The sequence below is a fragment of the Mangifera indica genome, chromosome 1 (genome assembly GCF_011075055.1).
Source record: "Mangifera indica cultivar Alphonso chromosome 1, CATAS_Mindica_2.1, whole genome shotgun sequence".
Taxonomy (NCBI): domain Eukaryota; kingdom Viridiplantae; phylum Streptophyta; class Magnoliopsida; order Sapindales; family Anacardiaceae; genus Mangifera; species Mangifera indica.
The window spans coordinates 22,622,088-22,637,086 of NC_058137.1; the positions used below are offsets into that span (position 1 = coordinate 22,622,088).

General features: G+C 31.5%; 2 protein-coding genes across 2 annotated transcripts; both read left to right on the top strand.

Annotated features, from left to right (window-relative positions):
- Positions 1 to 822: 822 nt before the first annotated feature.
- On the top strand, positions 823 to 4,707 carry LOC123220808 (myb family transcription factor PHL5). Its single transcript, XM_044643392.1, has 7 exons — positions 823 to 1,480; positions 1,575 to 1,758; positions 1,842 to 1,918; positions 2,025 to 2,064; positions 3,859 to 3,913; positions 4,032 to 4,101; positions 4,271 to 4,707. Exons 1-7 carry the CDS (start codon positions 947 to 949, stop codon positions 4,481 to 4,483), a joined length of 1,173 nt encoding a protein of 390 aa, XP_044499327.1. The 5' UTR covers positions 823 to 946; the 3' UTR covers positions 4,484 to 4,707.
- Positions 4,708 to 9,143: 4,436 nt separating this feature from the next.
- On the top strand, positions 9,144 to 12,538 carry LOC123220818 (UBP1-associated protein 2C-like). The gene is made up of 7 exons (XM_044643403.1): positions 9,144 to 9,377; positions 10,324 to 10,444; positions 10,691 to 10,834; positions 11,100 to 11,293; positions 11,410 to 11,485; positions 11,657 to 12,018; positions 12,111 to 12,538. The coding sequence occupies exons 1-6, from the start codon at positions 9,232 to 9,234 to the stop codon at positions 11,996 to 11,998; spliced, it is 1,023 nt and encodes a 340-aa protein (XP_044499338.1). The 5' UTR covers positions 9,144 to 9,231; the 3' UTR covers positions 11,999 to 12,018; positions 12,111 to 12,538.
- Positions 12,539 to 14,999: the final 2,461 nt, after the last annotated feature.

Sequence of the window (14,999 nt, forward strand, 5' to 3'; positions counted from 1 at the left end):
ATAAAATCTTATCCAAAATAAAGGTTCACATATAGAAGAAGGTTCATGCAAGACACATAAGATTCCATATTTTCTCAAAGAATTACTTAATTAAGGCGCATTTGGTTCTAGTAATATTTTATTATAAAAAATTAATAGTTATCATAAAAATAGATTATCTAAAAAATTACTGGATATAAATTATTATTATATTTGATAAAAATGAATACATATAAATAATTATTGTGTTTAACTAAATATTTTAAAATAATTATAAGATATTATTTTATTTAAACGATTATTAGGATAATTATTCTAAAATATTCTTTGTGATATTAATTAAAAATAATAATATTTTTATCCTAAAAAAAAGTAAAAAACAAGTGATAATAGAATTATAACAATATTAAAATTATTTTATAAATTTTTTAATATATTTTATATTATATATTACAGTACTATTTATAATAAAAAAATTTATTATTTAACAAATAAATATCAATAATAAAAGATTCACCAATTGAGTAATTTTTGCCTACAAGTTTAAAAATAATAAACTATTTCATTATCTTGAGTAGTTGAGCTATTTTTAATTTTTAATTTCTAAATTAAATGTTTTGTGCTTTGGTTATGTCAACGTATCAATGTTCATTTCTATCCGTTCTAGGAATATAAAAAATTTTCAAAAAAAACTGTTCACACATTTGTATTCATATCTTCCCCAAGAAGTCTCACAGAATATGAAGAGAGAATTTTATGGCATAAATTTGAATTCAACTCTTCAGTTCATTCATCAATCTATTCTTGCATCTTTTTCTTTTCAGATTTTGCGTGTCTGTTGCGTAGCTTCTGGTTTCTTTAAATACTCTGTAAGGAAATGAATTTTTTTTCACTTTGTGATGCTAACAGAACCCAATTCCTGTAATTTCCATTTTGAGAGGTTGAAGTTTTTCTTCCATTTCTGTAAATGAACTCTCATAATATAAATTTCCAGGGCCAGTTTCATCAGAAACAAGCCATGAGTAGTGACTGCAACATCGAATTTACCAACCATTATTCCTCATATTTTGCTACTCAACCGCCCTGGAACCTGAGAATCAACCACGGGCAGGCCCTGGATGGAGCTTCCGGGCAGGAAAACCTCGGCCCTGGAAGATCTTCCAGCGCCATCCTCGGCCAGTTTGAGTCGCCTGCTTCAGCTTTTTATGCCACTGAAAGGTTCATGGGCTTTCCTCAGTATGATTCTCAGACTCGAAACAGTCCTGGTTGTGATTTAGAATTTCCTGCTTATCAATCTTCCGGGGAAAACTTTTCTGGAGCTGTTTCATCTCTGGAACCTGGAGAAAACATTGAACTCCGTAACGCCTTGTTATCCAAGCTGAAATCTCAGAAGTATTGTGGAAATCTATTTCACAGCAATGAGATCCTTGAAACCAAGATTTTTCCTCCTGAACAAATCAAGATGTTTGGAAGTGAAGCTGTTGAGATTCCAGATCAAAGAGTAAATAATATTACCTGCCTTCCAGGAATCTTAGAATTTTCCTGACTGATTCATCAACAGTACTTGTCCTGATTGTTGGCTAATTTTCTCACAGATGAATTATAATACTTCACAGCAGGAGAAGCAGTCTCTGAGATATTCTTTCGGGGGCACTTCGGCTTCGTCCGGAGGTTCAGTTTCATCCGGAGCGGTGCTTTCGTGCAAAACTCGAATTCGATGGACTCAAGATCTTCATGAGAAGTTTGTTGAATGTGTCAATCGCCTTGGCGGCCCTGAGAGTTAGTATTGATTAATTCAAGCTATTTTGCGCCTTGAATTTCACTGGTTTGATTACTAATTCGATTGATTCAATTCACTGTAGAGGCAACTCCGAAGGCTATTCTGAAGCTGATGGATTCTGAAGGATTGACAATCTTTCATGTGAAAAGCCATTTGCAGGTATTGATAATATATTGTGTTTTTAAAGACATTTTGAAGATTGTTTATATCTTGATTGGATTTAATTTGAATTAATATTTCTGTTTGTTTTCCTTATGATTTGTAGAAATATCGGATGGCCAAATACATACCAGAGTTTGCAGAAGGTATACTTTAATTAGTACTTTTTTGAAGGGTTTTTTTTTTTTTTTTTGTGTAGTAATGTTGAGATTTTTGTTGTTGATTTATAGTTTCATTTTTGGAAATTTTAGCTTCAAAAAAAGTTAAAAAAACAAAATAGATTTGTGATGTAGATGCTAAGCCTATGTGATACCCGAACGAGAGGTTCCTGCCTTTGAGACTTCTATCTCATAGGTCAAGTCTTTTGGGTTAAATACTGGACCTTCTAAATTGGAGTGGTGTTAGAGCCATGGCCATCTCAAAAACACTGCCAAATTTGTTAAATGGCCATATGACTATGTCCCTCCTAAGGTTTGGTGAAACGTTATAAAATTTAATTTTTCATTAATTATTTATTTCAATTAATAAATTTTGTTATACGAAAAAAAAAAAAACTCATTTTAATGTAAACTAAAAAACAACCATTCAAAAAATTTTTTGAGTACATATTTTTCTCTAAATACAATATTTATACATTTACCCTTCTCCATTTTTTTAATTTTCTCATTAGAGTCTTTTTCTCTTCTTCTTCTACTCATTTATTTTCAATAAATGTCAAATCTCTCCTATTCTTCTTTCTCCCTCTCATTTTCTCATCACTATCTCTTCTTCTTCTTTCTCTCTCTCAATTTCTCATTAATATCTCTTCTTTTTCTCTCACTCATTTTTTTTCAATACATATGGATCTATCTTTTATTCTTCTAAATAAATGTCATTTTCTCTCTTTTTATATTTTTTTTACTCATTTTTCTCAATAAATGTCAATCTATCTCTTCCTCGTTTATTTATTTATTTTTTTAATTCAAGTAAATATAAATCTAAGTCGATTAGAAAATTAAAAAATAAAAGAGTGGTGGTAAAGATAACTAGAGAAGAAGGATGATTGGTGATAAAGATAACTAGAGAAGAAAGATGACCCACAATTAATGATAAAAATGATAAGAGAAGAAACATGATGACCAATAGTAATTTTATTGGTGTAGACGAATGAAGTAGAAAGAGAATGACTGATGATTGGTGTTGAAAAATTGAAGATGAAAATAGGAGAGAGAATAAAAAAAGAAAAATTAAGGAACAAAATAATTTTAGATAAATAAAATAATAAATTATAATTATTGGGGGATAAATTGATAAATTAAATATTATTGGAAGGTAAACTGGCCATTAAAAATTTTATTTTTGATAGGAAGATTTTTGTAATGAGTAAAACTATATACATAATTTTGTATATAAATAATAACATATCCTCTTACAATTAGATAGTTTTAAATTATAGATAAAGTACTAATCAATCACATAGTGATATATCATTATTTATATATAAAATTATATACATGAGTTATGTACATAGTTTTATTATTTTGTAATTTTAATATTGGTAATTGAAATTTATATTGTATGCCGAAGGTATTTTATCATTATATTAACAAAGGATAAAATAGTAATTTTTATTGAAATTAATTAGAATTTATAAACAAAAGTAGATAACAGATACGGAATAGGACTTTTCAAACTTAATTTTTAGTTTCTCTTCCAATTGAACCCATTTAATGGACTAGTCTTTCATGTTGACTGCTGGTTTTAGGTTAGATCTTTTAACTTTCGACATCTTTCTATCAGTAAAAATCATTTGCCTTTAAATGTAGTTTTCTTTTTGGTTAAAGGGAACTTGTGACAGATTAATTCTTATTAGAATAAAGCATTATGGTTCAATGTTCTATCGGAGACACATATATGACTTCAGAATGGTTCTTCAGCTTGGCTTGATTTATTTATTGCAGGAAAATCAGAGAAAAGGGAAATTCTGACTGATGCATCTCAACTTGATGTCAAAACGTAAATTCTTCATGGCACATTGCTCTTAATTATATTAAAAAAAAGAATCTCCAAATCGCTCTGTTTACTCACATTAAACTTTCACTCTTTAAACAACTTGTCAACTCCGTCTTGGCAGCACCCTGCAGATCAAAGAGGCTTTACAACTTCAGTTAGATGTCCAGAGGCGTCTCCATGAACAGATAGAGGTATATCCATGCACTATTCTTCATCTAATCTTGGACATTCCTATTACCAGCTTAACCTTCTTAACTTCGTTCGAGTAGCTTTCTTAACGAATAATGTTTGATTTTCACTTATTATCTTAGCCTGTCTATGTGACTCTTTGATTCTTACCAAACTGGTTTTCATGTTTAGATTCAAAGAAATTTGCAATTGAGAATTGAAGAACAAGGGAAGCAGCTCAAGATGCTATTCGACCAACAACAGAAAACGAACAAGGGCAACTTGAAGACAACTCAGAACCTGGATATTACACCTGAAGATGATCCACTGTTTAGCCTCGAAGATGTTGAGGTTTCAACTGCAGAAAATTCAGGAAATACGCGCTTCCCATCTAAGATTAGTTAGATTATAATTAAATTACAAATTATTATATATTTTTCTTACAAAATTACACATGGGATAGATTTCAAAAAAGGTTACATTTCCTGTAAAAGTATGAAAAATCACATTCTATTGCGTACCTAAAGAAAAGAAATTGTAATTATTTGCTTTGTAGTTGTGAGTTTGTCCAAAAGAAGTAAATACGAGTTCATCCATACCTTTTACACTTTTGAAACGTGGGGTTGATATACTGCTCTCAAGAATTTCTATTTTTTTGTATGTCAAACGTCCATTTTCCCAATTTGAACCTCATCTTTACAAAAAAAAAAAAAAATGTCATTGTATGAGTAATCGAAGAAATGAAAATCGACTGGATAATCTTGAATCAATTTTATGAGTGGACTATCCCTGGGCTGACCCATTTCAATTTCATGAATATTTTTTTCTTTAATAAACAACAAACTATAATGTCGAATGTACGTTTTATTTTTTTTTAATTCGTCCTACAAGAATTTTGACAACTATTTAAAAATTAGCACTAAATATTATACAAAATATTGATGTGATTTTCCGTTATCAATTAAAGTATGCGATTTAGAGTTCTGCACAAGATAGGCTAAGGTAATAGCCATTGAAATATAAATAAACTATTAAATTTACTATTGTGTGATGGAAATAGAGAAGCAAAGAGAATAAGACACTATTAGTGCATTTCGATTCGATGGTCGGAATGCCAATTTCTATAATATAACTAATAGCTGATTTATATTTTGTAGAAAATAATTACAATGAATATGACCGTGAGAGTTATCTCTAATGTCTTTCTTCTAATCTTATTCTTCCTTTCTCCCAGACTATCCGATATATTTATAGCAGTATTGAGGGAAAATAGCTTTCAGAATAGGATAATCAAATTCTCGATTCAAATAAAATTCTAATTGTTTGTTCCTATCTTAATTGAGCCATAAAAGAATGTTTACAATATTGAAAATATTTCGACAGAGAAGGTGAAGATAACTTCCCGTTGATGTTACAGTTGGAGAATAAGAGAAAATCTGTAGAAAATTTTGAATAAATCCCTTATTAGATGGATGTCTTTTTGCTGTCTCGAGCTAGTTAGCATTTGATTTCTGGTCTTGATGACTTAAGACTCTTGAATAGAAATTTCATGGGTGGAAGAATATCGTATAATAATTTTCACCTAGTTTTTGGAATGCGAGAAAGACTTTAAGAACTTTTAAAATGGTCTACCTTGAATGGATTATTGCCATGTGAAGAAACCATTATTTTTGTGAAGACATGCAAGTTGACGTCATAATGATTCCGTATATTTTGAGTTGTGAATTCATTTTATTATTCCATTTTCTTGTGAAATGTGATTGATTGTATATTGTTTACATCTTAGGAGGGTTAGCACATGTTTGAAGGCAAAACTAAACAATTGAGATAAGCTCTCTTTCACCCCTTTGTTTTGGTTACAAAAAGAGGGGAGAATGCCTTAAGTTTTTCTCATTGCTAAAACTCTTCTTTTCTTGTTGTTAGGGGTGTATATAATTTGGTTTAAACTTTAAAATCGAATCGAATCATTCAAAAATTATAGTTTGGTTTAATTTATGAAATAGTTTGATTTAAGTTGATAAATTTTGAAAAAATGGTTTAAAGTTTGAGTGATTTCCAAATTAAATTAGACTGAAAACTATATTTTTTAAAATTATAAATAGGCTAAATGGCTATTCCCTCCCAAGGTTTGATGATATGACAAATTCTTACCAATCCTTATGTTGAATTTATTAAAAAATTATTGAAAAGACAAAACCTTCAAGTTAAATAACACTTTGTATCCAAAATTTTATTAAATTATTTCTTGTACCCCTAATTTATATTAATTTTAATTAAAAATAAAAAAATTTACAAGTACATATATAGATAGAGGCGTTAATAATGTATAATTATATATTTGAGGGTGTTTTGCAATTTTTAAAAATTTTAGGGGTGTTAATGATTTTTTTCAAGAGGTTTTCGGAAATTCAAAAAATTTTGAGAGTGTTTTAAAATTTTTTAAATTTCAATATGTCTTTAATAGTTTTAAAAGTAACTATTACACCATCAAATAATAAAACTAAATGCAGCAAATTAGGGGTTACATCACTTTTTTTTGTATTTATTTTGTATATGTATTTCATGTTCTAGATAACTGCAATTTAGTAAGTAGAAAATATTTAAAAGTAAATGATTTTTAATATATTTAAATCAAACCAAACCGTATTTTTTCAGTTTAGTTTGGTTTGATTTAAAACTTAAAATGGTTTGATTTGAGATTTTTCCAAAACCATTTTTTTAGTTTAGTTTGAAAAAATTTTTAAACTAGACCATATATGCCTCTACTTGTTATTTTTGTAGGTCTTTAGAAGGTTTTCTTATCGATTGGAAGAATGTCATCACCCATCCATGAATGATGAGTTATTCTACACTAAGAGTCTTTGTTTGAATAGAATTTGATGTGTTTTGTCTTCTTTATACATATAAGAGTTAAGAAGTGTTCGAAGTTGGATGTAATGGAAGATGAAAGTTCGAAGTCTGAGTCTTCTTTGGAGGAAGAAAAGATGAAAAATAAGTTTCTCTATGACTTTCGATATCGATCAACAGTGGGCATATGCTTACTTGTTGTTATAACGGATAAAATTTTGTACCTCTTATGGGTTCACAAAGGCGCTTTGTGTCATGATGTCTTTCCTTAGGCAGACGTGCTATCAGTCCTTCATAAGTTACCAAAATCTTGGGCAAAGTTGATGTTTAATTCTTAGGTTAGATTATGTAGTGTAGGGTTGATACTTGTATTTTTGGTGTAAAAGTCAAGTTAAAGGTGAAGACCTTATTGGTGACGGTCTTTAGGGTACATCCCAAGGGCTTGACATTTGTATGGTACTCCTTTTTTTCATGCGAGGATAATACTATGATGAGTATTTTTGCTTCTTGTGGAATTATATCTTATGTAATATGGTTTGATTGTATATGTCAATAGTTTTTTAGTTTAGTTCTCCTACTAGATGAAAAGAGAATACAACATTAAGGTAAGTTTTGGATTCATAGTCTAACTTGTCACTCATAAGGGAGAACTTATGTGACCCATGTTACAGTTGTTATAAATGGTATTCCACCTGGGTTGATCTAAGAAAGGTTCCAAATGGAATGTTGATATGCAAAAGGCTTGTGCTTAGAAAGTTTTCCCTCAATGATTTGTTAGAAGCTTTCTAAGGTTGAGTTTATAGAGTGGCTCAAAACTTAGACGAGTTTAATAACCAATGATTTATGTTTGTCTCTTCCTAATTTTGGAGCTTGTTGTCTATGTCAACTTCTTCCAGATAGAAAGAACATAGGCCTTGATGAAGAAGCGTTTGGTTTCATCATTTTTCTTGTATTTGTGGACTAAGTAATCGTACCAAAGTTGCTTATGTACTCGAAAACTAAATTAATGTAATAGCTTATGTACTTGCAGACTGAATGAATGTATTCGAGTGTAGTTTGTCTTATGATTGTAAATGATTACAATTAATAAAATAACATCTTATGTATCCATTTGCTTGTCATCACGCTTAAAAGGATCTTAACATACACTTTTCATGCGATGAATGAACAAATATAGAGAACATGTACATGTAGATATGCAAAAAGGTTCTTTGGTGCAACATAGGGTTTTATGAAAGATCAATAAGATTTCAAGGCAACTCTCTACTTGAGAGATAATAGTATGCATTGCCTTTAATATGATAATTTCCTTAGAATCGAAATTATTAGCTTGTGATTTTGTGAGTGTGGTTTTTTGTGGAGTGATATAGTTCTAGTCTGTGGTTATTTAGATAATGACAAGACTTACAATGTTTCCTACTTTTGAATAAGTTTTAAAACAACATGTGTATGCAATTTTGATATGATTTTTTTATACAAATCATAGCAAAGTACATAGTAAAACCTCAAATCAAGACCACAAAATGTTTCTTGTAATCAAAGGATTGATATACATGTATTAAATTAAATACAGAGACCTATACCTACGCTTGGAAGCTCCACTATGCAGAGTTTTATCCGAGATTCATTTTCGCTTCCTTTGTCATGTCAACAAAATGTTACTATAACATAAGGGTGTTAAGATATCACAAATCGCATAAATGCATAATTTACTCTTAAGTAATTTATCTTTTATTGTTAATTTAAAAGTTCGCATGAAATTGGCGGAAAATTACTTTTAAAGTTACAACAATTTTCATCTTCATCTGTTTTCACTAGTAACATGTAAAAGAGGATAATTAATTTGTTCTCTTGTATATGCAAGATTGTTTAACATGAACAACGAAATGCGCTCATTGTTATTAAAAAATATTATATATACTCTTTATTATTAAAGTTTTCTTTAAAATAAATAATATTTTATACACAATTTACAAAGTTTATATATTAACAAATACAAATGATTGAATATTAAAAAATATAGATTATCAAAAGTAATTACTTTTACAAAATTATCAAAATCTCCCTACTGAAATACATGATGCTACTTGTTTTTACTGTAAGGACTTTATTATTTTATTCATAAATAATACAGGTAGCCTTTTTTTAATAATATAAAGTAAATAACATTTTCAAGCATGACATAATCTCACCCTAAAAAATCTCTAAACCTGTAACCAAACACCCTGAAAAGAAACTGACAGTTACTGTAAATAATAGTATCTCTGTCACAGCTTCACGGAAAGTCACAAAACTCGCAATAGACGATGGAGGAGATGAAGAAGAGGAAGATGGACGAGATGAACAACGGCCTGCAACTTGCAACGTCGTCGTCTTCTTCTTCACAGGAACACTTGCGTTCGTTACTTGAACCTCTCTCTAAGCCTCAGCTCGTTGAGCTTCTCTCTAGAGTGTACGTTCTCACTTAGTCCTTCTCTTTTTTGATTCCTTCCTCTGTTTTCTCTGTGTCTTTAAAACTCCGCGTATTTGGTATCTGGGTTTTTCTTGGATTGGCGGGATTTTGTCTGATTATGTTTTAATTTGATAAATTAGGGTTTTTGTTCTTCTTGAAAATTAGCCCCAATTTTTTAAACTTTCTTTTTTGTGTTTTAATTTAGATAAATTAGGGTTTTTCTGGGTTATTGAAGTTCAAATTAATTTTATTTTGATTAATTGTTAATTGAAACTGATTGATTAAAATCATTTGGGTGCAGTATATTTAAATTTTAAATTTAATTCTGGGGTAAATTTTGTTAGTTGCCTAGGTTTACCTTAATTTAAAGTTAGTTTTTGAGGAGTTTTAGAACCATTCAGTCTAGTCCTATATAAATTTCCTTGTTAAATAAAATTTTGTAAAAGTGCAAACGCATTGAGAAGAATTCCAGAGTTTAATTTTCAAATATTAGCTATGGGGAAACGTAAACTATTATTTTTTCTGGAGAAAGGGTCATAATTTTATTGCTTGTGTTATTTTTCTTCTGTTAATTGTTACAGTGTGTTTTCTTTTTTCTCATTGATGTCGCTGTAAAATACAAACTTTCACGATTTTTTAAATGCCGTGTTTAAATGGTAGTTCCAACAAGAATTTGGAAGTGTGTTGTTATGCTTGTGTGCGTGCGTATATATAATTGAACATATGTACTGGGCTACTAATGAGTTGTTATAGTTGAGGCAAGTTGCATTGTGTTATCTTTTGTCGTGTCTTCTCTTTGTGCGTTTCTTCCTTTGTTTATGTGTCATTGTGCTGGGGTCTTTGTGGTTGTGTTAAGTGAACGGTTGGCATATGCCTGTTGCTCCAATGTGTATGCTGTGTGATTGACAATGTGCATGTGTGTTTGTTTGCATGTTGACGCATAAAGAGGGTCCCAATATCCTTCGATTGCAGAAGAAATTAAAAGTATTGCCAGTGCAGATCCGGCTCATCGAAAGCTTTTTGTTCGTGGCTTAGCTTGGAATACCACTTCAGAAACCTTGTGTGCTGTGAGTGATTGCTGATTGTGTTTGTGTGCCGTGGTGGTGATTGTCCCATGCAATATGAGTTTTGGAAGACAAAGGAAACTTAAAAAATTAATCAATATGGAGAATCAGTCCATTAATGGATCTCTCTGTTTTTCATTTTTTTCTTGATAATTACACTTATTCCTTCCATTTCCTTTCTTAAGGACTTCATGGGTGTCTGAGCACTGCAATTTGAACTAAATGTTTTGTGGATATTTTTTCATCTAGGCATTTCAAGTGCATGGTGAGATAGAAGAAGGGGCTGTGATCTATGATAAAGCAACAGGAAAATCGCGTGGCTATGGTTTCATCACATACAAACATATGGAGTCAACTCAGAATGCTCTGAGAGCACCAAGCAAATTAATTGATGTAAGCATTTTGCTCTTTCTTTATCATTTGCATGCGGGCGATTCCCCGGATTAATGAATGGAATCGGATGTTTTATCTTATTTTGCTCATTTGGATGATCATTTTGGGTGGGTATGAGCCACTTGAGTTGGTAAACCCGAGAGGTCCATCCTGGGATCCTCCTTCTCATGTGTAGCACAAAAGACAGAGGGGCCTCTGGTGCATAATCTTTTTGGATCAGTTGAATTTCATTGTGAGGTTCTTATTTTATTTTATTTATTATTAGGGTCGAATGGCTGTTTGTAATTTAGCCTGCGAGGGATTAACTGGAGCAACCACAGCTGATCTAGCTCAGAGGAAGCTGTACATTGGGGGCTTGTCACCAGAGATCACAACAGAGATGCTGCTTAACTTCTTCGGGAGGCATGGAGAGATTGAGGAAGGCTCAGTTGCATATGACAAGGATACAAATGATTCACGGTATATTTCCATAATTGTCTCTGTTTGGGAGATGCCCCTTTAATTGCACATCTTTAAATACTAATGTGGTCACCGTTATGTGGGAAACAATCATCTTGTTCTACTTTTGCATGTAGTGGGTTTGGCTTTGTCACATATAAAACAGTCGAGGCTGCTAAGAAAGCCATAGAGGATCCACAGAAGCTTCTTGGGGTAAGTGACTATAACGACTTGTCTAGTCAATGCAAATTGCCTCATGCATGATTGTTTGACAAAAATTTTGTTATATAAATCTATGCCTTGTAAAATATTCTTGAACATTGAGTGCCAGCCAATGACAAGAGTTATACAGCCTTGTAATGATGTTTTATTGTTTGGTTGCAGGGGAGAAGTATTACTGTGAAGCTTGCAGATACCCACAAGGGTAAACCGGTACAGACACAAGTATCTCCAGCAATGATTAATTTAGCCGGCATACCTTTGGCAGCTGGATACCCACAGCCCGGAAAAGTGCATGCCAACACTCCCCCTGTTGGCTACAATTATCCTCAAAACATAGCATCGTACCCTAATTCTTCATATGCAAGTCCTCCTGCAGTAGCTGCACAATATCCTGCACAACCTCCAATTTCATATCCACCAGTCCCCATAAAGGACCCTTTGGGAATTCCGTCAACTACACCTGTGGGAATGGGCGGGTACCCTTATTACCTCGGCAAACAGTAATCAATTTCCATGGTCTAATGGTAAAATATACAAGATCTACCTCGTCTTCCTATACATTGTTTAGTTTTTTGTTTGATCTCATTCACCAATTTATCTTTTCTGCATTCTGCAGTTGTACCATGGCGTTGTGGATACGGATAAAGGATGAGCTCTAACTAGCTGTTTGGGCAATGAAGAAGATGAAGTTCTGATAATGGCAATGTTGATGTTGAAGATGGTAGCAGTAATATTTTATTGCAAGGCTTCTTTGTAATATTAGCCGTTTGTAGTAGAATTGGTGATGGTTGAGACAACATTTAGAGATCTATTGTTTAGCCATATTTTCTTTAGTTCTAACCTTTTATAAGGTGTCAATGTCTTGAAGTTCTTCGTCGTGTTGATCACTGATGTTCAAACATGGTTGGCTTTTGCTTTGTTTTTGCTTGTATTTTAGAAAGTTTAGGATGCAGTCGCACCCAAAAACTGTTTTATCTTCGTTTTTATGACATTTAAAAGAGCAATACAAAAGAAAAAAAGGTGAAATTTTAGGGTTGTCGGTTATAGTAGACTTTGCTGAGGGGTCTATGTGACAGTAATAGATATATTAGAGATTATATAAAATATAAAAATAAAATAAAATCATATTCCTTTTATCAAAATCTCTGATCTTTATCATGTAAACCTTTATTTATAATTTTTCTTAAAATTTACTTAAAAATCTTGAAATTTAATAATAAATTTATCTTAAATATTTGATTACGTTGTTTCTTATATATTATATAAATTAAATGGTACAAAATTTGATTCTTTTTAAAATAAACGTGATTAATCAATTTTTTATTATTATTAAAAATTTAACACTAAAAAATCATAACTTTTCTCATGAAAATTATGCTTTAATTAAAAAAAATATAATTTTTCCATCAAATTTCAATTTCTCTTTTCAATCCGGCTTACCCATTAAAGTAAACTAACACACAATTAGGTAATTAACCCAATTAAGACTCTTGATAATAAGCTAAAACTCATCTCACAAATAAAATATATGTAATTATTTATTTATGATCCATTATGATCTCACCTTGGAAATCTTTATTAAAATCTATAATGTTGAAGACGTCAATAATCATCTAACAAAAATTCATTAATATCAGTCAGAAAAACTAAACTAAAAAGCTAATTCATTAAGAAAAAAATTCATTTCTTATTGCCAGATTCGTGGTGTAGACAAAGGTTTAGACCCTGCAAATTCTATAATTTGGAATGTCTCGAGCATCATGCATAAGCAATTCTTGAATCTCTTCAGGCGGATTATCCCATATTTGTAGACGGGTGTATTTCAATCCCAGATTGGCTAACTCATCTGTGACTCGATTCCTTCGCGATAGATATGAGTAAAGTGGACGTTCATTAAATCCATTTTTCGTTGAATATTTTTCCAGACGGGTTGAAGTGCATCAGGAGGATCCAATTTTAGCTTGAACAACAATCAAGCTATCGCTCTCTATCAAAAGCCCTCTCCAGTTATTCACGTGTGCCAAATGGATAGCCAAGAAAACTCCCATTAGCTCAACGTAAAAGGAAGATTGAGTGCCAAAATTAACCGCGAAAGCTCCAAGGAAACCGCATGAACATGATCTAAAAACTCTCCCGCAAGCGGATAACTCAGGATTCCCTTTTGAAGCCCCGTCTGTGTATTGGCCCGTGGAGAATCATGGTTTCTACCATGATCGATGATTAACCTAGCGAATTTTCTAGTAATGAATTGCAGTGTTAACGAGAAAAGTGAAATTTCTTGGTCTCTCAAATTGTAATTTGATAGAATTCTTTTTCTGCCAGGAAAGGAAATATAGACGGGTCTAAGAAAATAGTTAATTTATTTAAGATAAATTAATTTTGAAATTAAATGAAGTATTTTTTCCCGCCAGCCTTGACTTTTTTCCAACGGTACGAATTCAACCATTATAACATAAACTTAACTGGATCTTCTTTTATCATGTTTAAGGTTAGATTTGAATTGAGATTGAGCTCAAGTTCGGTTTGAATGAATTCAAAATGAGTTAATTCCAAACAAGTTTGAGTGAGTTTAAACTCGAGTTAGAGTTGTTTTTCAAGCTCACAAACTAAAAATTTTAATACCAAATAACGTCGTTTCGACTAATATATATTAAAACGACGTCGTTTTAATAATAAATTTGTTAAAACTCAAGCTTGCATCGAGTTTCAACTAAGCTTGAGCTTATTTGCAGTGAGCTCGACGAACCCAGGCTAAAGCTTAAGCTCGATTACTGCAAATAGAGTTGAACTTGAGCTCAGTTCGACTCAAATCTAACCCTAATCAAGTTACTATGCTTCTCATGTGAAGAGTGATTGTTGAATATATATCGTGTTAGTTCAAATTGAATTATGTTAAAATTTTTTAGCCTTAATCCAATTTATATATTATTCAAATTGATCTGGTACAAATTAAATTAATCCAAAATTATCCAAAATTTCACTTCCTCGTTTTTTAAAGTGTTTCGGTTTTGTCTCCAAATTATTTCAATCAACAAATCATGTAACCAGACCTGTCAAATGGTTTTAAACACCTTTAAGTCTACAATTAAAATTTATTATAAATGAATTTACCATAAAGCCCTTATAAAAATAAAACGTGAATATTGTCTTTGAACATTATCTGGCTTAGTCTGATGCAATCCAAATTAACTCAAAATTATTCAATTTTCACTTCCTCGAGTGTTTTTTAGCGTTTCAATTTTATTTCAAGTTTCTGTTCTACTTGCTCTGTGCTTGGAATGCATCCCTGGAATCTGCTGTGTTTGGATTGTATCAGCTCTACCATGTTGGTCCTAACCCAGGTTGCTGCGATGAAATCCAAAACTCCCTGTCAAGGTTTCCTTGCAGAAAATTGTTCAAGCTGTCCTGATTTACAACAAGTGGTCCATGTAAACAATGCAATGACTGTCCAGCTCCAGGACAGGCTTACTCTTTCTCTTCTAAAGTTAGATGCTTTCTGTAGCTT

What these genes read in the sequence shown, in the direction of transcription:
- LOC123220808 (XM_044643392.1), top strand. Translation starts at nt 947, where the DNA reads ATGAACTCTCATAATATAAATTTCCAGGGCCAGTTTCATCAGAAACAA. An exon ending in TTGAGATTCCAGATCAAAGA is followed by an intron (nt 1,481 to 1,574) that starts GTAAATAATATT and finishes ATTTTCTCACAG; the next exon opens with ATGAATTATAATACTTCACA. An exon ending in CATACCAGAGTTTGCAGAAG is followed by an intron (nt 2,065 to 3,858) that starts GTATACTTTAAT and finishes TATTTATTGCAG; the next exon opens with GAAAATCAGAGAAAAGGGAA.
- LOC123220818 (XM_044643403.1), top strand. Translation starts at nt 9,232, where the DNA reads ATGGAGGAGATGAAGAAGAGGAAGATGGACGAGATGAACAACGGCCTG. An exon ending in GTTGAGCTTCTCTCTAGAGT is followed by an intron (nt 9,378 to 10,323) that starts GTACGTTCTCAC and finishes TGACGCATAAAG; the next exon opens with AGGGTCCCAATATCCTTCGA. An exon ending in ATCCACAGAAGCTTCTTGGG is followed by an intron (nt 11,486 to 11,656) that starts GTAAGTGACTAT and finishes GTTTGGTTGCAG; the next exon opens with GGGAGAAGTATTACTGTGAA.